General features: G+C 36.5%; 1 protein-coding gene across 1 annotated transcript in view; it reads right to left on the reverse strand.

The window, feature by feature from the left end:
- Positions 1 to 22734, reverse strand: part of HOOK3 (hook microtubule tethering protein 3) — an 86841-nt gene that overhangs the window by 18845 nt on the left and 45262 nt on the right. Inside the window, exons 10-17 of the mRNA XM_037164184.2 lie at positions 19957 to 20097; positions 18208 to 18409; positions 13470 to 13580; positions 12686 to 12773; positions 10364 to 10433; positions 6762 to 6902; positions 4520 to 4607; positions 675 to 709 (exon numbers count right to left, since the gene is read on the reverse strand). Of these exons, the coding sequence (XP_037020079.1) occupies positions 675 to 709; positions 4520 to 4607; positions 6762 to 6902; positions 10364 to 10433; positions 12686 to 12773; positions 13470 to 13580; positions 18208 to 18409; positions 19957 to 20097 (876 nt within the window). The remainder of the gene's footprint in view (positions 1 to 674; positions 710 to 4519; positions 4608 to 6761; positions 6903 to 10363; positions 10434 to 12685; positions 12774 to 13469; positions 13581 to 18207; positions 18410 to 19956; positions 20098 to 22734) is intronic.

Consider the following 22734-nt stretch of genomic DNA (forward strand, 5'->3'; position numbering starts at 1 on the left):
GTGGGTTTGGTCCCTGGTGTGGGCACCTGTGAGAGGCAAACCAACTGATGTTTCTCTCACATCAATGTTTCCCTCTCCCCTCCCCCCTTCCCTTCCCTCTAAAATTCAGTAAGCATGTCCTCCGGTGAGGGAAAAAAATTGTTTTTACTTAAAAACGAACATCCGGCTGGCCATACTCCAGAGCTGGCAAATTATCACTAGTGGGCCAAATTCAGCCTGCTGCCTGTGTTTTTATATAAAGTTTTATTGGAACAGGCTAACAACATTAGTTTACATATTATCTAAGGCTGCCTTCAAGCTACAACTACAGCGCCAAGGTACTGTGACAAAGACCATGTCTTGCAAAATCTAAAGTAACTATTATTTGGCCCTTTACAAAAAAAGGTTTCTGACTCCTGATCCAGAGTGTCTCAAACTCCTAATTGGGGTTGTAAGTCACGAAGTAATAAAACCCATTCATCTCATTTGAAAGCAGCTCTAAAGCAGCTGTTACTTTGATGTGACAGTCCTGGGTGGAGACAGCCCTTTGGACACTATTAATATATGTTTTATAATGTTCTACATCTTCAAGGGACACTCAAGTCATTGCCTGGACACTCTGTAACCACCTAATGTAAAACATTTATGTTTCACCACATAACAGGAGAGTGAACCTCAATGGCTTTTATACTTACAGATGTTCTTCAAGTTTCTTTTTTAGAAGAACTGACTGAAAATAGAAAATAAAAATAATTTATTAACATTTTTATTATTAATGATTATTTTCTAAAAATTAAGAGCATAGTGGTAACTAACTCTGAGTGAGCCCTCAGTAATTTCTTTGGTCAAACAGCTCAATACACCCAATGTACCCAAATTTATGTGACTTTGATGAGGGAGAGAGCAACCTATAAGTGACAGCAATCACTATAAAATACCCAGAAACTGTACACCTGAATTCTCTATTTATAGTCCGGGAAATGAACTAAAAAAGCCACTTACATACACAGCTAATATCCTTGGGCTCTGGAGGCAGGCAGAATGCTAGTCATAACAGGCTTTCCATAAGCCACTTTTTAAACTGTTTTCCTCGCTTCATGATGAAGTCTGGAATCAATTTCCTTAAGTACTGATGACTTAATTAGCAATTTACAAATATGCACAGGTTACAAATAATTTATAGGATGGTATAGGAATAGGAAGGCTTGTATACTACACAGAACTGAATATGCTAGAAAATGCAGCTTCAACTGGTATTTAACAAAAAAAGTCTCCTAAAAAGGAGATGAGAAGTGACCTAAAAAAATCATAAAGAACAGTGGCACCTATAGAGGACCACTAGGTTTCACAGCCGAACTTAACACCTGTAAGGTACATATAATTAGTGAATCCTACTAATTTGACCAAATTAGGTAATTCCATCAAACCCAAATAGGCTTATTAATAAACAAATTAATCAATAGCAGTGCTGAGGAGAAAAAACTCCACACACTAAGTTCTTCGATTTTCCCTCACCCTATTTGATAATGATTACCATAACTATTATTTATTCATGTCCACTCTAACACAGATCTGGAATATTCCAAATTCATTTCTTTGCTCAGTATGTTAGCTACAGCCAGATCAGTGGACCACCAGGACCTCTGTCACCGCTTCCCCCCAAATATAAAAAAAGGTAATAACCCCATTAACTTCCAATTATGCTTGTTCCTTCTTTAGCACGCCAGGTAAAATGAAAATACTTTCTAAATACTTTTAATTTTGCACTTATGTTTTGATTAGGCTCTGCAAAATTAATTTTAACTGAGATAACACATAGTAAAATAATGGTTTAATGAGTGGTTAATGTGCCAGGCACTGTGCGAAAGCATGTCAGATATGTTGTTGCACGTTAACCCCGCAACACCGGGCACTGTTAGCCCATCTGAGGGTTGAAGACGGTGACGGCGGGGTGCAAGTCAGCAGTTTTCAAGGCGCAGATAGCCTCTAAGTATCTCACCCGTGAAGTGCACAAACCTCTAGAGGCAAGTTGTACTGGTGTGTTCATTTTGCATGAAATTTCCATAATTTAAAATTTTAATACTATCAACTATGACGGCAGATAATAAATATATAAGTAATAAAATTGCTCAATATATAGAAATGAATAGGAAGCCATACTTACAATAGCCTTGAGCAGAAACCATGCCAAGAGACAGAGAGGACATATTAGTATGAAGCAAACACAGCAGCCAACAGAAGGAACGATTTAGTAATTCATGAACAGAAGTAAAAGATATGCATTTTTTCAAAAATATACATTTTTCTTTCTTCTATGGTCTCCTCATCCTGTCTTGTTCTCTGGAGTTTTATACACTGTGGCTAGCTCAAATTATCCATGTGACTGGATATAACAATGCTTTTCTGCTTCCATGCTAAAAATAAATGACATAAAAATAATAATAAAAATGTGCAAACCATCCTACTCTAACTTAAGGTTACTGAAAGGACTGTGCTTTGGGTAACAGAAATAAGTAGAAATTTTGCTGTTCTTCAGAGGGGACCAATTCCATCTGGCAGGTTATTCCGGGAGTTACACATTCCTGGGACGCAGCACGGTGGGTCGGTGGAGGAGAGCACAGGAAGGTCAAACGTCTGCCGAGGGGAGAGCCACACAGCCTGCGCCCCCCCACCTCTCCAGCCCATTGTGAGGGCTATCGTGGGAACGGGGAACGTTTCTACCTGAGTCCTCCTACATGTAGAACAGATCTGGGGGAATTTCTAAGAGTTTAGAGCAAGACGTCTCATGGGCAGCTGGGCAGTCAAATAAACAAACCAATCTGGGCAAATCGTGCTTTATAGAACTTGCATTTCACTTCTGAAATGCGTTCTCTTAAAGTAATGGCAAACAGCATATTTAACTAGATTTGATTACCACAGTAATACTTAACCAGGCTATGCAAAATTATCTTTTACAGCATAAATTTCTTTAGGTATCTTTCAGTGTAAGAGAATCAAGCACAAAGGTTATTGCTACAGCACTGAGGCTGAGCTGGCACTGCTGTTTCACTGGTTTTACTTTCTATGTACCTTTCCATGTACCACGGGCCCATCTCCTCTCAACCACAACAAATCAACAAAAAAGCTGTCAAACTTTCAAAGGCCAATATTAAGTTTACATTTCCCTCTGTGTGAGAGACCTAGAGATTTCACTGAACTAAGAAATGTTAGCCACTCTGGCTCATCTCTAAGACACTCTTAGTTAGGCTTATTAATATTGAACATTTTAATACACACATGGTTTTGCTTCATCTCTCTTATGATTTGGCATTCTGGATAAAAGCACGTGTTAAAAGTAAACCATGACACTTCAAACCGGTTCCCCTTTAATGGGGAGCAAGGTAGTTTAAGTGCTGGTGACAATTTCAGGAAGTGGTACTCAACCTGGGAGTCTAAGCACCATCAACACGTCCATTAAGAATGAACCCAACCACTGCAAACAAGGGCATGCTGCCAATACAAGGTCATAAATCTAATGAAACTCCTCCAATTAGGTCACTAGTGAGCTTTTACAGCCAATATTCTGGCGTTTTAAATACTGTACTAGTTTAACTCTCCCTCCTGTGACTCCTCCTGTCCTTACAACCTCTTGTGTTCACACAGCCGATTACATGGGACATATCTAATGTTGATGCTGACCCCCAAAATGACTCTACCAATGGGAGCGACCGAACAGGCTTATACTCGAAGCCAGAGTTTATAGCAAACTGCACTGGCAATGGGAAACAACAAATCAAAACCCAACTGGCGGTAGCAAAGATCGGTCACTAAAATTTCGGGTTCCCCACTTCTTTACATCATTTTCCAGCACTTTAGTCACAGCTCTATTGTATACTGCGCATTATATATAAGGAATTGGCACAATATGATTCCCTGGCACTTTGATCATTTGCGTTGACTGCCCACGCCACGCTACATGAGCACCGTGCCACAGTGAGGAGGTGCTAGCTCACATACGTGCGATACGCTCAATTTCGGCGTGCCGATCCAGCAGGCAGGGTTATGACAGACGCACCGAGCACTAAGGAAATATTTAAAAAGGTCAGGGAACTTACATGTGAGTGTGTTATTAAGGGTAGCAAGAGGGACTCAGAATTTAGAGATGATGTGATTCTAGGGATGACATTTTTCTTAAATATCAATTTCACATCAAAAATTTTTACTTGAACGTGCTTTCTACCAGCATTTTTTTTGACCACAGAGAAAACCCTATACTTTGAATACTGAGTTGAGCACTTGTAGAACATTAAGGTCAATTAATTTCTTAGGTGATGACTACAAATGAACTTCTGATTCCCAGCAGAGTAAATCTGAAAGAGATAAAATGCCATCTGGCTCTTTTAATACGGAATGCTAGTAAGAGGAAAACACTTTCCTTCCTATAAGCAGTACAGTTATAAACCACCGTGATAGAGGACACCAGTAAAAAAAACCCAAAGTGCATAGGCTTTGTTAACATTGTGGGACTGCTGGACCGTGGTTGGTACAAATTAAAACTTACATCTTCTGCCTTTGATCCTTGATCCTGTAAAGATTTCTGCAGTTCTTCAACTTGTGACTGTACTTCCAGAAGTCTCTGATTCACCAGCCTAGAAATCGAATGTACATTAATTTTTCAAATTCTGACTTACGTCATTTCCCTTAGGTTGTCAGATTGGTTACAGACAGTATATTAGCAAAACAAAGCCTAAGGCTATATAGCAGTAGGAGCTCACTTTCTGACTATTTTTCATTGAGCTTGATAATTTCTATGATGATTTTCAATGTACTGTTTTGTGGATACATTCTGTTGAACTGATATACCTACGCTTATCTATTTATCTGAAATTCACTTTGACATACGTTTATTCAAACTATATGTCAGGCACTATGCTCAGCACTAGTGTAAAAAGATCTCTGCACTCAAAGAATTTAGTAGGGGGCAAAACATAAATAAATAAAATGTGACATCAATACTTCAACATAGGGAACGAATGGACAAAAAAATGAAGATGCTCAAAGAAACAGAACTGCACCTACCTGTGTACAGGAACAGGACAGGTGGGACTTAAACTGACACATCATAATAAAGTATGTGGTTACAGGTAAAAAAGGGGGTTCAAGATGAGAACTGAGTATGTCCAAAGTACACAGAGCAATGAGAGGGCACAGTGAGGCTGGCAATGGGATGGCTGAAGAAGTTACGAGGTGTAAGAATGGCTGACGATGCAAGCAGAGAAGAGAATGAGTGGCTGGGTGCAGCCCTGTGTAGAGGGCAAAAGCATTTGGAATCTATCCTATAATCTGGTCTAACATTTGGCTGGACTGGAATAACCCAGCCAGTTCTTAATGATGCTGATTCTGAAGCTTGATCTTCATAAATTCTCCAGGTCGTTATGATGCAACATTCAGGAGACCAGTTTGGTTCCCCAGGTCTTGGGTAATGTTGAGGATTGCAAGAAGAAAGAAACACAATCAGACGTTATTTTAGAAAAGGTCATTTTGGTATGAGAGTAGATGCATAAAAAAGGTCAAAGAGCAGGCATGAAGGTCCAGAGGAGGCTATTACAATCACCAAATATGCCTGAAATAGAAGAAAATAGAGGAGAAAAATGTATTGGGAAGGTACAAGAATACAGGGAATGAAAACTAACACTTAGAATATTGACTAGGAAGAATGTAAACAAAAGTGGAAGAGGAAGGAGGTGGTCCACGGCGGATCACCAAGCACAGGGCACCAAGAGGAACCTCACCCTGGAGCAGAGTAAGAGAATCAGGAGAGACATAGGACAGGGAGGGTGTTACTGAAATTAAAAAAAAAAGTCTGAGGAAGGAGAAAATGATCCACCACAATGAACACAGCAGAGAGACGAGGAAAGGCAGTCCTGACTGCTCCCACTAGATCGGCCCTGTAACAGACTATGGGATATCTCGGTAAGAAATAATTTAGTGAAATGCAGTAGTAAAAGACAGACTGCCCTGAATTAAGAACAAAACAGGGCAATGAGTAGTTAGGCGCAAACACTAAGTAAGGGCCCTGTACTTACAATTCAAACAAAGTTTAAAAAGACACTTCTTTTACTCAAGAAGTTACAAGAAATTAAATTAAACCTATGCCACATAGTTTAGTGAGAATCGAAGTAAAAAGGAAGTATGATATCTGAGTGGTTTGCCACAGTGAAAGAATTACCTGATGAACCAAATTTGATATGAAAAAAGGTACATAAATACATCACTAGTGGTAACTTTGTCTCATCTTTTTAGAGAGCAACATGGAAATATTCATCAGACTATAAGACTATTCCAACTATCCATTCTAGCCATTTTTGAAATTAGTCAACAAATATTGCAAGCCTATTAGGTGTAGGCCATTGCAAATGTCATAAAACATAATCAATTAGTCCACACCAAGATGTTCTCTGGTAAGACTTGAAAGCAACTAAAAATCCAAGTAATGGGGAAGAAGAAACATAATGATGAAAGTGTTAAAGTTTGAAGTAGCTTTAATTCATGATTAGGAAGAGAAAATGGCCGGGCTTTGGTATCACTTTGCCTGAAGAAATATAGAGGGAAATACTATTATAAGGAGGCACAGTACTTTTGGCAAGCCTGCCCATAAATGGAGAAATAAATTAAAGTACCCTTACAAAGAAATAGAATAACGCATAGCTTCTCAAAATACAATTCATGTCTTCAAGGAAATCAAAATCAAGACAAGGAGAGAATGCCTGTGGCTAAATGCCGCTGCCTACACACATTCCTACCTATTCTCTGTCTCCAGTTCATTCTTGCGCAGGTTTGCATCATCCAGCAGGCTCTGCAATAAGGCAATTTTTTCATTGTCTGAACCCTCCTGGTTCAGTTTTAACATCTTATTCTCATGCTGAAGACGAATAAGTTTCTCCCTAAATAAGCAAAATAAAACTATTATCGGGTGCATTAATACAATATAGTTATCTAAACCCAACTATGCATAGTTGCACATTTATTTCATAGAGCAGGAATTAAAAACAAAGTACCTGCAAAGAATGTAGGTTCTGTTGTAACTGGCTAAGACATTACATTTCAAGTCTTAAGTACTTTCTTTTTTAGAATGGATAATGTGAAGACAACTCTCCAAATATCATGATTTGTAATGAAAAAGATTTTAAAAGCCTATTTCCTTTCTAATATACATATTTAAGCTATGAATGCATTTATACATTTGTTCTTCAGTTCTTATAAAAATGATCTTGAATGTCAGACTTAACTTATTAATCGTTTGGTGGCAAGATATAATACCCAAGGAGGAATGCCTTCAAGACATGCAGTCCATCCATTTCTATAGATACGTACAATTGTATTTTTTGCAACAAACCAAATTATCATCAGAGCCAAGTTACTGGACTGTGTTGCTTTGGGTTCCTTGTGTTATGCCTTTGAGGGATCAGTTTCCATTGAGGGATGTTAAAAGAAACAGCCACATAAAACTTGCTGCTACATTTACTGCAGTGACAATGTAACTGAGTATTAATTCATATGGAGATACAACCAAAGATCTACTTCTTGAAAATATAAGTCACTATTTAGTTTACACAGGGTCCTCTTTAGAGGGCCCTACGATGATACTCATACCAGATACTATGAAAAGCTGTGTTTCTCATGGAAAAAGAAAACACAAAAACAAAATAAACACATACGCAAAACAGTCTGCTCTTATTTTGTAAACACTGTAAGTCTTATAAAGCAATGTTACCCCTGCTGGTAGATATATCTGGCCCAACTCCAGCAATCACGCAGAACTCGCTCTGTTCTCTGTACAGACAACAATGACGTTGACACCGATTGACTGACCAGTGAACACACCCATTGCAGGGGGAGGGGAGGAAAAAACAGAGACTCTCTGTGACCCTATGGTGCAGAACTATTCTGGCTGAAACACAGCCTCCTGATTCTATGTGCACCTACACCCATGAAAAGTTTAAAGAAATGGATGGTGTTTCATTGATATCTGCTGTTTACACTTAAATTTTCACAATCTTTCCATGTAAAATAGAAATACGCTTAAATATTTTAATTGTCATGTTAAAATACATATATGAATCATTATTTATTTAATCAATACCCAATTACTGGGCATTTAGGTTGTTCCCAATTTTGACATTTAACATGCTAATAATAATCAGCTTTATACATACACCTTTGTGTATATCCTCGGTTATTTCTTTGGAATTAATTCCCAAAGAAGTAATTTCTGGGTCAAAAGATAGGCATATTTAGACAATATAAACTTTTTGTCAATATGCCAAAAAAAAAAAAGTGGTACCACCACAGGAAAAATAATTTTGTAATTATGCATAGTGATGGATCTTAACTAAACTGATTGTGGCAGTTATTTCACAATATATGAGGTCTGTCCAAAAGGTATCTAGCCATATGAAAAATAGAGACATTTACTGAAGGTAAAATATAAAGAAACATTGTACACAGGACAATGACATCCCAGTCCCTTCAAAGTAGGCTTGGGACCTCACACAGTTCTCCCAATCACCATCAGCTGTTGTATTTTCCTAAATCTCACTGATGGTCTGAAATCTCTTTCCTTTCAAAGGTGATTTTAGTTTTGGGAAAAGCCAGAAGTCACCAGGGTGACACATCTGTGCTGTAAGGGTACTGAGTCACAAGGGTGATTTGATGTTTTGCAAAAAGACTGCACAGGATGTGATGTACAAGTAGGTACATTGTGGTGATAAAGCTGCCAATCACCAGCTGCCCATAGCTGTAGCCTTCTGGATCACCTGAATAGTTTCCACACAGGAATGTTCAAGTTTAATGCAAAATTTGATGCAGATTCATTGCTCTACTCATTCAGTCATTTTGAATGAGGCAGCCACACAGTGCACATGCTCACTCAAGGGTATCTACTGCCCCCACTGACCAGTACAGTGAAGTGTTATTGTTCACGCATGTGCATTCCGGTCCACTCACCTTGGCTGCCAGGTTCTCATTATATTAACAATAGCTGGACTTTTTCCGGACAGACCTCATATACATATATCACATCATTATGTTGCATATCTAAAACCAATACAACTAATATGTCAATTATATATCAATTATTAAATAATTAACTTTTAAAAAGTTGCACTTTACAGTTACTGCTTGTTTGAGTTTCCAATTTCTCCACATCCTAACATCAGTGCAAAGTATCACAATAGTTTTTGCAAATCTGATAGGTACATTTTATTATGTATTAAACCTATTAGCCCACTATCTATAACATTTTGTAAATTTTCATCCATTTTACCATTTCATTATTTTGATAGCTCTTCTAGACAGAGTATGTTTTAAATTTGCATTGAGTTATACTAAAAAAAGCCATCTTATTTGTTGAATCTTTATCATTGTTTCTCAGTTTAAAAATCCAACTGCAATAATTGCAAGCTTCCTTAAAAATTGTGTTTGGGGCATAACAATTTATTTATGAATATTCATAAGTAATAATTGTTCATTCAACACATCTTGTTGGTCCAATAAAAATACCACGTCAGATGGCAGAAAAGACAAAGGCATACAAAATGCTTCCACAGCCAGTGCTACATTACACTCCCTTTGTCCGTCTCAAATAATTGCCAACAACAATCAATTAAGAGTGTCTTCCTCTATTCTGCAAGTATTTGAATGCTTATTGTAAGTCAGTTTATAAAACTCTTTAACAATCATTATAGTATTTAATAACCCCAAGGAAATTATAAAGAATTAAGGCCAGCGTCAATTTAAAAAGTGGGAAAATAAGTTAGAAGAAGGTAAAAGCAATATTCAGATTCAGCATTGTTCTTCTCTTGAATATCTGGTGCCTCTCCACCAACCTTTTATTCTTACACATGAAGCCACACACATATTGAAACAGATGGAATTTTAAAAATGCTATGACTAAATAAAACTGTCAGGTAGTACTGAAGGGAGAGTTGTAGAGGTTGGAGGGCTATTTCCTCCTGTCTACTGCATTTTATTTTTCCCAGGTCCTTCTACATCATTAAAAAAAATTAGTGTTAGTAACTAATTATTTTGTAGGTTGATGGCTAAATATAACCTTTGTTTTGGGGTCAACTGGTTTTATTGCTAACTGTTTGCTAAAGGTGCCCGGCAGAGGTACCAGTTTGTACGTGTATGCAAAACACTGTCCTACTAAAATAAGAAGATGAAGTCTCTTGGGCCAGTTGAAAAAAGCATCTAACATGTAAAATCAGAAACATTCACTACTGAGTTCATGCTGAAAGTGTTAGTTAAAAAAAAAAAGAGGAAATGATCGTCTTGGTATTGAGGAAGAGTCTGTTTTCTCCAGAAATACAGTGCAGTGTGAGTGTAAACTTTATGACCTGCTTACCTGATTTCAGGTGTAACAATCTCTGCTGCCAGACTGTCTGAAGATTCCTGACTTCCCAGAGGCATTAACCCTATAAATACATAAACATGAATGTAAAGGTAAGAGAGGGCACAACTAGTTCCTTTAGTTTCCATATGAACTCCTACTTTGAGCATTAATTTTAACAGCTAAAATTTTTGTTTTGGTCATGTAAAAGATCATGTCAGCATTGCCTTAAATTATTATAATATCACTGTTAACAATTTTCAGGTGTACAACTGAATGACAGTAAGTACCTTCACTATGTTGTAGAACCATCACCCAAAACATAAATTCTGTAACCGTTAAGCAGTAACTCCCATTCCTTTATCCTTTACTCTCCTCAGAAGCTTTTACTTTCTGCCTCAATGAAGCACGTTCTAGATATCTCATAGAGTGGAATCACACCAGTATCGGTCCTTTTGTATCTGGCTTATTTCCCTTAACATGGTGTTTTAAAAATTCATCTATGTAGTATTTATCAGAACTCCATTCCTTTTTATAGCTGAGTAATAGTCCATTGTTTGTGTACAGCACATTTTCTTTGTGCATTCAGCTGTTGAGACACATGGGTTATTTCTATCTTTTGGCTATTGTGAATAATGCTGCTATGAATATTGGCATACCAGTATCTGGTGGAGTACTTGCTTTGAATTCTTTTGGGTATATACTTAAAAATGGAATTGCTAAATCCTATGGTGATATGATGTTTTAACTTTTTGAAAAACCACCAAATTCTTCCACAGTGGCTGCCCTCTTTTATATTACCATCAGCAATGCAAGAGGTTTCCAGTTTCTCCACATCCTCCCTAACACGTGTTATTTTCCTGTTTGGTAACAGCCAACCAAGTGAGTGTAAAGTAGCATCTCATTGTGGTTTGACTTCCATTTCTCTAATGACTAGAGAGAAATGATATTAAGCATCTTTTCATCTATCATTGAGCTCAATGATACTGAGCGTCTTTTCATGTGCTTATTGGCTATATGTATATCTCTGAAAAAAGGTCTATTCAATACCTAAGCCCACTTCTAAACTGAGTTGCTTTTTGTTGTTGTGACCTCTAGAAGCTCTTTAGATATTCTGGATACCAACTACTTGTTAGTTATATGATTGGCAAATAGTTTCTTCCATTTTGTGGGTTGACTTTTCACTCTGTTGATAGTGTCCTTTGATGCACCAAAGTTTTTAATTTTGATGAAGCCCAATTTATCTCTTTTTCTTTTGTTGCCAAAGCACTAGGCAACAAAAGATAAAAGAGATAAATTGGGCTTCATCAGAATTAACAGTTCCAAGGGATCACTGCTGAATCCAATGTCACGATGATATTCCTCTTGTTTTCTTCTAAAAGCTCTCCAGTTTCAGCCCTCACATTTAGGTCTTTGACCCATTTTGAGTTAGATTTTTATACGGTGTGAGGGTCCAACTTCATGGTTTTGGGTGTGGTTCCAGTTTTTCCAGCACAATTTGTTGAAACGACTTTCCTTTGCTCCACTGAATGATCTTGATGACCTTGTTAACAACTGACCACATGTGTGAGGATTTATTTTTCAGGACTCTTCTCTGTTTCACTGGTCTACATATGTCTTCCTTATGACTATAGTACACTGTTTTGATTATCCACTTTAAACTATTGAAATTAGGAAGTGTGAGTCTTACAACTTTTTCTTCTTTTTCAAGATTGTGTTGGTTATTTGGGGATCCTCGAGATTCCATATGAATTTTAGGGTGGGTTTTTCTGTATCTGAACAAAATGCTGTTGGTATTTGAACAAGGATTGCACTGAGTCCACAGACCGCTTTTGGTAGTGCTATCACCTTAACAGTATTAGGTCTTAGATGATTCCCGGTGAGAAGGACACTTTTCTCTTTGGATAAATGTTCCTTAATAAATTGATACCAACTCCACATACCAGTTGAAAAAAAATCACCAATTTAGAAAGTCTGATGTGTTTTTAAGAGGCTATGAGAAACTTTCTAGAATAAAATTTCCAGGTTTATTATTAAGAGATGATTAAAGAAATGTTTATACTTTGACCTAATAAAATCAAATATTTAAATACAACTAAAATATAAAGTAGGCAAGTAAATTCGATCCCCTAACTACTGACTGGGTATTGGTCTGAAATCAGACTGGGTATTGGCCACGATATCTGGGTAATGGTCTGAAATCTGTTTTAATTTCATGGCCTCTTCATCTTTTTTTCATTTTCATGTATTAGTCCAATTATCTTAAAATGACTCTAACATTTATACTGATACAACTAGAAATAAATCATCTTGCTGGGGCTACTGAAATACGCTCACCTTGAGTTGTGAGCTGCCCCTCTTGAGCCTGCACACAGCGCAGCTCTTCAATGGTTTCCTTCAGAGAATCCCTTTCCGTTCTCAGCCTCTGGAGAGATTAAAAACAAGGGAAGTTAGCTGCAAGTTTTGTGAGTTTATTCATTAGTGGTCTTTGCTTTACCTACTAAAATGATAAACAGCAGGAGACATAGATGTTTTGAACTTTATGAAAAGATCATAGAAGGTGAAAGATTACAATTTTTCCCATTTAACAATACTGAATATCTACAGTATGCAAGCAATATGCTACCCACAGTTGAATGTAAGAAACACAACCATCTCTATGACCCTTAATAATAAGTAACTAACTATGTACATATACCCTTTTCATTAAACACAAAAAAATCAAAGAATTTAAATATTTAAAGTCATGAAAAAGAAAATATGTTTAAAAGACTCAAAATATGCTGACAACAACAAAAAGAATTATTCTATAATAATCATACAGAAAATATACATAAATTTACAAAAAGTCATGAGCAAAACAATGTAAAAGAAGCAATGGTGACGGAACCATAAATATATATAAAAGAAATTAGGATGGAAGTAAAAACATTCTTTTAATCTTTTATTTTAGATGTATTTCTAAAATACAAATGCAAATCTTCAATTTAAATTTGAAAATAAATAGGATCTCTAATTTTTAAACTTATAAATAGCTGGAATTAATATAGTCAAAACAAGAATTAAATGTCAGCCTTAATTTTTGTAGTGCTCAAAACCAAAATGCCTAATATATACTCACATCCTTTTCTTTTTGAAGAGTGTCAACTTTTTCTTTTAGCCGCTTATATTCAAAATCTAATTTATCTGCTTTCTTCGATTCTTCAGATAATCTATTTTGCAGTTCTACTACCTGATACAGAAAGGTACCATTAATTTTATAATTTGAGACATTTGAAATTATCATTATTTTCTTCTAAATCCCTGAGGATATGTTTATTGATTTGAAAGTAAGAGGAAATACAGGAGGGAGAAAAGGAGGGAGAGGGAGGGAGGGGAGAGAAGGAGAGAGAGAGAAGGGGAGAGAAGAAAAGAGAAGGGGAGAGAGAAGGGGAGATTGAGAGAAACAGAGAGAGAGAGAGAGAGACAGACAGAGAGACACAGAAGTGAAAGAAAACACTGATCAGTTGCCTCCCATATGCACCTGACCAGGGATCAAACCCACAACTAGGTGCGTGCCCTGACTGGGGATGGAACCTGCAACCGTTTGGTCCAGTGGAGGACACTTCAATCACTGAACCACCCAGCCAGGGCTCCCCGCACAAAAAACTGGTGCTATGAGTTCTAAAACCAGATCATCTAGAGTAACAATGTTCACAATGATGAAAAAAACATAAGGTTCTTCCATTTCCTATAATACAGTTAACTGTATAGTCTGAAATCCTTTAAGCATAAAGCAAAAGAAACGCTAGGAAAAAAAATCCAATTATGTAGGTAAGCTAACAAGAAAGTAAATGAAATCCCCACTCGCTAACTGGAGTGGTAAGCACATGTGGAAAACCAGAGATGCAAATTGCCAAAAGCAGGAACCCAGAGCTTTAGATTTAAGGGGAGACAGGTGATTGTTAAACCACCTTGGGCTCTAAAAGATGATGAGTAAACAGGTGATGGGCAAACTGGGAATCCACCCGCTGGAAAATTCAGTAAGGAAAACTGGCTTTCTTAATGTGGATGCACTGGATTTAAAAAAGTATAATCTGAAAATTTATATTTATGACCTGTTAACACATGAATTTGTGTTTAAAATTTTGCCACATACATGCCTTGTCTGTCAATGCTAAACAAGCAATTAACTTTAAAAACTTGCCCTGGCTGGGTGGCTCAGTTGGTTGGAACGTCATCCCACACACCAAAGGGCTGTGGGTTTGATTCCCTGTCACAGCACATACCTGGTTGCAGGTTCAATCTCTAGTCAGAGTGTGTATGGGAGACAACTAAACCTATTGATGTTTCTCTCTCTTTCCCTTCCTCTCTCTAAAATCAATATACATATCCTTGAGTGAAGATTTATAAAACTGATTTTTTAAAATAAAATAGTCCTGGTTGTTAAATGCTGCGGACAGTCTGGCATAAGCAAAACACACATCGTCTGGAGGAATGCCGCCTCCACCCAGGCCCACCGCTATTCCCCAAGATAAAGATGAACCAGACAAAATAACAAAGACCAAAAAAAAAAAAACCATAAGCCACTATGAACGATGGTCAGCAGAAAAACATTAACAGCAATAACAACAACAAAACAGTAGAATAAGGCCTCCAAGAATTTCAGATTATAACTAGCAAATATAAAATGCTCAATTCAATACTTTAAACATAAATAAAGGAAACCTAAATTATGAAAGGAATAAGAGACCATTAAGAGTCATCAGCACCGTGGCTGGTGTAGCTCAGTGGATTGATCACTGGCCTGAGAACCAAAGAATCACGGTTCGATTCCAAGTCAGGGCACATGCCTGGGTTGCAGGCCAGTTCCCAGTAGGGGACACACGAGAGGCAACCACACATTGATATTTCTCTCCCTCTCTCCTTCCTTTCCCCTCTAAAGATAAATAAATAAAATCTTTAAAAAAAAAAAGTCATCAGGCTGGTCTGAAAGTGTACCCAAAGAGAACTGGAAGAAGGAAAAATATTACCACTGAAAGATAAAATATATTAAGCTTCAGATCAGAATCAGAGAATTAGTGTACTTTTGATTTCACTACAATATTTCTAGGTGAATGTATCTTTTTATTTACTCTGTTATTCACTGTTAATACTAAATCTGATGTCCTCTATTCTGAAAAAATTTTAGGCATCTTTTCCTTCAAATAATGTCTTTCTACAATTCCTGTTCTCTCCTCTGGACTCTAATTAGATCATTTCTCCTTTTGATTTAACACCTTTTCATCTCATTTATAATTTCCTTCATCTACATTTATTTTGGGCTATTTCTCAATTCTCAATCAAGTTAATTAATTCTTTCAACCTTGTTATATGTTAAAAATTTCATAATCAAGTGTTGGGGATAAAATGTACCCACCAAACCCTGTCAAGGCTGATCTATTAAAACTTCCCCAACTTATTTTATTAAGCTACTATAATTCTGATGCAAAACCAGGTAAGGAAAGTATTAAATAGAAAACTTCAAGGCAAAATGTTGCAAGTAAAATTAACAAAGTAGATCTAACAATGTAAAAATAACAAATAAACCCACAGTGACCAAGTCAAGTTTATCTCAGGAATGCAAAGATGGTTTAAACATAGAAAATCTACACAACAGGAGTCTCTCAATAGGTGATAAAGTTTAAAAATCCTTTAAAAAGCAGGAAAAGTAGTTGATTAAATTCAACACCCATTTAAGCCCTGGCTGGTATGGCTCAGTGGACTCAGCGCCAGCCTCTGAACCAAAAGGTTGCCGGTTCAAGGGCCAGGTCCCAAGTTGGGCGCATGTGAGAGGCAACCAGTCTCACTCTTAAGATACACACCCTAAGCAAATGTAATTTCTTTATTCTGGTAAAAGGTGGCTACAAAAAACTATAACAATCCTTACACTGGTAAAACATAAAATCAACAAAAAGTGGTTGTTTACTATTTTTGCTTTTTTTATTTGATTTATTTTTAGAGAGAGATGAAGGGAGGGAGAAAGAGAGAGAAACATCAATGTGTGGTTGCTTCTTGCGCACCCCTCCTGGGGACCTGGCCCACAACCCAAGCATGTGCCCTGACTGGGAATCCAACCAGCGACCCTTTGATTCTCAGGCTGGCACTCAGTCCACTGAGCCACAGCAACCAGGGCCTATTTTTGCTTCTATTTTAAAATTTTATTGAAGGTCAGACCTGCTGATTGAAAAGAAAAAGAGAATACAGAAGAAAACAAGAAATAAAATTGCTTTTTATTTGTATGTCACTTAACCAAAAGATTCAGTAGACATTATTAGAATATGAGAATTTGGTTAAGGTTGCAAAATCAGTGTATAAAAATCAGTATCAATCAGATAAATGAGCAATAAACTGAAAATGGTATCCTTTCTTTTGCTAATTGCATTTACAAAGACCAAATACATAAAATGTGTGCATAATATTTGGAAGAAAAGTATAAAACTTAATTGAAGGATATTGAAGAACTAATAAACAGAAAGATGTATTTATTGATAGAAATATTATAGTCAAAAGTATTTCAATTATCCCCCACATTAATCACTTTGGAGAATAATTTAACAATACCTAATTAAATGAACATATTCTAAGAAATTCCATATGGCTAAACTTTCACACATGTACAGAAGAGGTAATGTTCAATACTATTATTTATTCAAAGTGGCATTTCTTGTAATGTAAAATAAAAAGTTGGAACATCTTATCTGTCCTTCCACAGAAAAATCAGTAACTTGTGGTATAATCTTTTAATAAGATACTATACAGCAGTACCAATGAATGGAATAAAATTATATACCTATCAACATAAATAAATCTCACAAATACACTACTGAGCAAAAGTAAACTGTAGGAGAGAGTTCTTTCAGTTTATCACGTACACAGAGTGGAGCAAAGGTAGGTTTACAGTTGTTCATACAGAAAACACAATAATTAATAATACAAGAATAAACTGTTTTGTGTACTCATAACTGTAAACCTACTTCTGCCTAACCCTGTATAGATTTTAAACATGTCAATATGCTATAAATTTTATATGCATAAATATTAATAAATATACATTGCAGCAAAAGAATCAAGCAGTGATTTTTAACTGGTGCACCTCAAAAAATTTAAAATATGCAATACCTGACTACGCAGGCACGGGTTGCAAACACGAGGCCCTCCACTTTGTTTTATCCAGCCTGGCACCTTGTTTCTACCCAGCGGCAGTGCCCAGCTCTCGCTTAACCATTAAGGAGTAGTTACATTTATACTGTCCCAAAATTACATTCAGCCCTTTGAAGGCAACTGCGAGGCTGATTGTGGCCCCCAGTGAAAGTGAATTTGACTGCCCTGCCTTAGATTCTCAAATAAAAAATGACAACAGCCAACATAATGATAGCCATCCAGAGTGAATGAATCAAAATTATACCATTTTTTTTGGTTAGATAGGCAAAAAAATGTAGTATGTTTTTTGGGATGCTGCAGAATTCTAGTAATTAGTTTATGTGTGCCACGGGAAGAAAATGGTTGGAAAAGAGAGATGCATGGTAATGAAAACCATGAACGGCACAGTGGTTACTATAATGAGGGGAAGAGTATGTTTTATTTTTTTAAGCATGGTCACATATTTTCTTTTCCTTTTGTGTATTTCTTAAGTATCATGCAATAAAATAAAAAGTTAAAAGCAATAAAAGGATCTGCCACAGAGTCCCAATAGTAAGCTCTGCAGAAGAACTAAGTTTCACAGGTAAAAGTCAGAGTACCATAAAAACCAAAGTCAGCAGATTTTTGATAAGCCATAGTGTTATAATGGAGAACATGCTTGAAAGTGTCATTTGGAAACTTCATTACTATTTTTTTACCTGTCTCTTATATGTCTCAAGTTGGCTTCGAGCTGCATTGGCTTTTCTTAACTCTTCCTCTAGACTGACAGTGTTCTGCATGTACATAGTATTCTTCTCTTCTAAGAGTTTAACCTGCCGCCTCAAATCACCAAGGTCTTCTAGCTTCTTTTTATATGATTCCACTTGGCCTTCTAGTTTAGACACTTTATCAGAAGAATGTCTAGAGTAAGATGGAAAATCAGAAATCAGAAATACATCTACAGTTATAAAGCTGTTATAGACAGTGCTAAATAAACCAAGAGGGATTGCCAGATAATAACACGTTCTAATGAAATTGTAAGACCAAAGATTATTCCAGGTTAATATTTTGCTCTAGTTAAAAAATATAGCCAAATTACAGCAAAAACTGTCATGACAAATGTTATATAATTTAAGGAAAGCAAGTCCGTGTGGGGTGGGTTGGAGAAGCAGCCAGCAGAGACACATGTAGTGAAGCAAAGGCAGAACCAATCGTGCAGTGTCCAAAGGACTTGGCAATCAGATCGTTATTAGTGGCCCCAGAACAGCTGTTTCAGTGGCGTAGTTAGGGCAGGTAAAGGCAACTTTTAGGAGATTAAGGGGAGAACATCAACTTCACTCTGTATAATCTAAATTTGTTCTGGAAAGAAGGACAGAGTAATAAGTTTCTCTCTTTTTCTAAGATGAGAGAGACCTAAATGTAAATACATGCCAAGAAGGAAGATTCCAATGTGAAGAGAGATGGTAACTGATTGTCACACAGTCTGTTGCTGTGTACGTGAGAAGCATCAAGACCCAGAGCACAGAAGAAGTTAGTCCTGCACAGGAGGAAGGAAAACAAGTCTATATTTCAGAAGCAGAAAGAGAAGATTAGTGGGAATGTAGGGCAGTTAGGAAGTGCAGGAGATAAAGGACACAGAACGCCCGCAGTTCCGGCCTCTTCCCTCCACGCAGCAGGAGACAACGTCACCTACTGAGGCCAAGGCACGGGAGGGCCGGGGTGGGGTGGGCATGCAGGTGAGAAGAGTTACGGAAACACGTCATAGCTATGGGGAAAATGGGAGACAGAGCTGCCTACCGGTGAGCAGCAGAATGGTGGGCCAGGGGTAAGAACCCAGTGAAGAAGAGTAAAGTTCATTAATTTGTAGTAGGACAAAAGTGTATCACTATGTGAATTTGTCTGTTCTCAGTATTTAAAGAGCAAAAGTGTAAAACATAGATGGTTGGAATGAGCCAAGAGAGGACAAATTATACTAGAACTGGACAGGTGGAAAAATGAGGTGGCAGGCAGTGAGGTACCTAGTGAGAGACTATTTGAGGTGAAGATAAAAAGGTCCAGCAAGGACAAGAAGCCTCATCAAGCACGACATTATCTGAGAAAAAGGAAGACCAAGTGATTGCAGGAGGGAAAATGAAAGAAAAAGAGTAGTAGTAAGAACAGCTCCAGAGCTAGAACAAGTAGGAAGTGATGGTCAGAGAGTAACTTACTTGACAAATATTTACACAGCACTTATTTGCCAGACACTGTTCCCAGTGTCTACAAACATAAACGTATGTAATTCCACATATAAACCTGAGGTAGGTGTGTGTATCAGTTCTACTTCACACACAAGGATGTGGTTACATGGGAGTTAAATAAATGATAGCAGAGGTCTAGGTCCAGGCGGTCTGGCTCTTCAACACCCTGCTGTGCTCAGAGAGCTGGTGATGAGGAGTCTGAGATTCTGTGAAGACGGTAAGATTGTTTACCTAAGAACATCTATTTCATCTTTCAGAGACTGAGCGTCATCTGCCAGAGTGGTTAGCTCATCATTCTGCTGCCGAAGTTCAGAGACTTCCTTTTCTAACTCTTCACAGCGAATCCGATAATCATCTTTGGCAGCTTCTAGTCTGCAACCAAAACAAAATAAACCAAGAAAGTGCTATTTACTGTCCAACAAATCTCCTTAGAACAGCAAACAAAAATAAAAAGCATGAAAATAAACTCTTTCTGAATTTGTCTATATTTTGTGCTCATGAACTACAATTCTAAGTTTAATTATCCTGAAGGATTCCACTGTTCCGAGGCTTATGAAAAGATAAAACCTAGTTGCCATCCCTTTATTCAGAAAGTTAGACATCAAGTAATATTTTTCAAAATACAGCAATTTATTTAAATGTTATTTTTAATTATGCAATTTATACCCTTTGTTGAAAGTTTACAAAATACGGAAAAGAAAAAAAGATAAAACCACGTATTAATAGAAAAACTACTAATAACAATTGCAGAATACATCCTCCAGTCTGATTTCTATTCATAGATCTTTATTCCCCCAAACACAGAAAATACTACTTTTACTTCTTAATATATTTTGCTTAATATAAATGCTTCATTTAGATTTATAAGACTCTTTGTCTCTCATGTCACAAATATTTATCATGGATTATTTCCTTAATATTATTTATGTATTTAATGCACAGAAATTCTTTGTTTTTATGTAACTCAATTGATGAATCATATACTATATAGTTCCTGCTTTTAGTATATGATTAGAAATTTTTTCTCCTTTTAATCGTCTATTGTCTGTTAGTATTACATATAATTTCATTTTTTACATTAAAATTCTCAATTTCCCTGGAATTTATTTTGGTATATAATGTAATATAATTTACTTTGGTATATAATGTAATATAATGTTTATGATCTAACTTTTCTTGCCAAAATATCTACCAATTGTCCCCAAACCATTTAACAAATAATTTAATCCTTCTCTTTTTGTTGATTAGAAAAACACCACCTTTATTGTATCACATACTTTTTTTACACATACTTGGGTTTCTAGATCTTCATTTGTGTCACTGATTTCTCTATAATTTGCTGCACCAGTACCAAGCCATTTTAATTCATACAGGTTTATAACATATTGCAACACTGAATAATATGATAAGTACTCCCTCACTAAACTTTGTTCTCAAAATGTTCCGGGAATCTCTTGCTCATTAACACTTCCAGAAGAGCATAAGATTTAAATTAGAATTAAGTTCAAATCATTTAAGTCCCTAATATTACAGTAGTCCCAACTTATCTATGATGAGTATATTCCAAGACCCCCAGTGAATACCTGAAACCGTGGATAGTATCAAACCTCATATATACTGTGTTATTTCCTATACATACATACCTTTTCACTTAAAGGAAGCCCTTTACAGCTTTTCTTTGGCATATGTGAGTTGCCAGCACCACTACCTGTTGCATTTAGGGCCTTTATTAAAACAATGGCTGCCTGAACAAAAGCACTGGGATATTGCAACGGTTGATCTGATAAGTGAGACAGCCACTAAGTGACTGGTGGGCGTGTAGTGTATACAGGGCGGATACAATGGACAAAGGGATGATTCAAGAGATTTCACCATACCCCTGAGAAGAGTGTGCAATGTAAAAGTTATGAGGTACTTATTTCTGGAATTTTCCATTTAATATTTTTGAACTGCAATTGACCATGGGTAACTGGAACCACAGAAAATGACTGTGGATAAGGTGGGACTATTGTACTTTTAATTTTTTTTAGGTACTTATATATGGGAGTTTTTCTGATGATATAACTAGTTACTGCTAGTAAAGCTTATGATTGATATAAATGTCTCACAGTTACCCTCCCACTATTACATGTTTCCTGGTTCTAAGAACTTTTCAGGTGATTCTCTTATATGCTCTAGGTAAACAAACGTAAAATCTACAAATGTTCCAACTTCCCAATATTCTCATCTCATTTCTTTTTATTTCATTTTCTAGAAAAGTAGTAACAACTCAATCTTATATAGCATCTACATGCCAGGCAATACTGTTAGTACTTTACATATACTAGCTCATTTAATATTTAAGTTATTTGACACTCATTTATAATTCTAGAAAGTAGGTAATACTATTAGACCATCTGATAGCGGAGGAAATGCAGGCATGCCCAAGTCTACGCAGCGACTAAGTGGCAAAGCCAGGATTTTTTAAATGTCTAGAAAAAAGTCAAATAAATTAATATTCATTCTTATATCTGACTATAAGGAATAAAAATATTAAGGCATATCAATATATTGTACTGATAATACATTTGAATTGTTAAAGTACTTTAAAGCATATAGTGTAATATATATTCTAAAACTATTTCCTATATAATGAAAACATATATGCTACACACTATATTTTATTGTGTAAAATGTGCTCCCATGTAAAACGTGCACCCATGGTTTCCTGAGCATTACACACAGGATTACTATACCCATGGTATGTAATCAATTATGTCCATGTATAATGCACAACCTTACTTTTCCCTCAAAAATTATACACAGCAAAATATAGCACCACTTTCCCAAAACCATTCTTAAAATTTACTTATTTAATTAATTAATTTATTTACTTACTTATTTATTTTTAGGCAGAGGGGAAGAGAGGGAGAAAGAGGTGGAGAAACATCAAAGTGTGGTTGCCTCTTGCACCCCCTCCTGGGGACCTAGCCTGAGACCCAGGCATGTACCCTGACTGGGAATTGAACT

This window comes from Artibeus jamaicensis, unplaced genomic scaffold (assembly GCF_021234435.1).
Source record: "Artibeus jamaicensis isolate MK-2021 breed Jamaican fruit bat unplaced genomic scaffold, CSHL_Jam_final scaffold_833, whole genome shotgun sequence".
In the NCBI taxonomy this organism is placed as follows: Eukaryota; Metazoa; Chordata; class Mammalia; order Chiroptera; family Phyllostomidae; genus Artibeus; species Artibeus jamaicensis.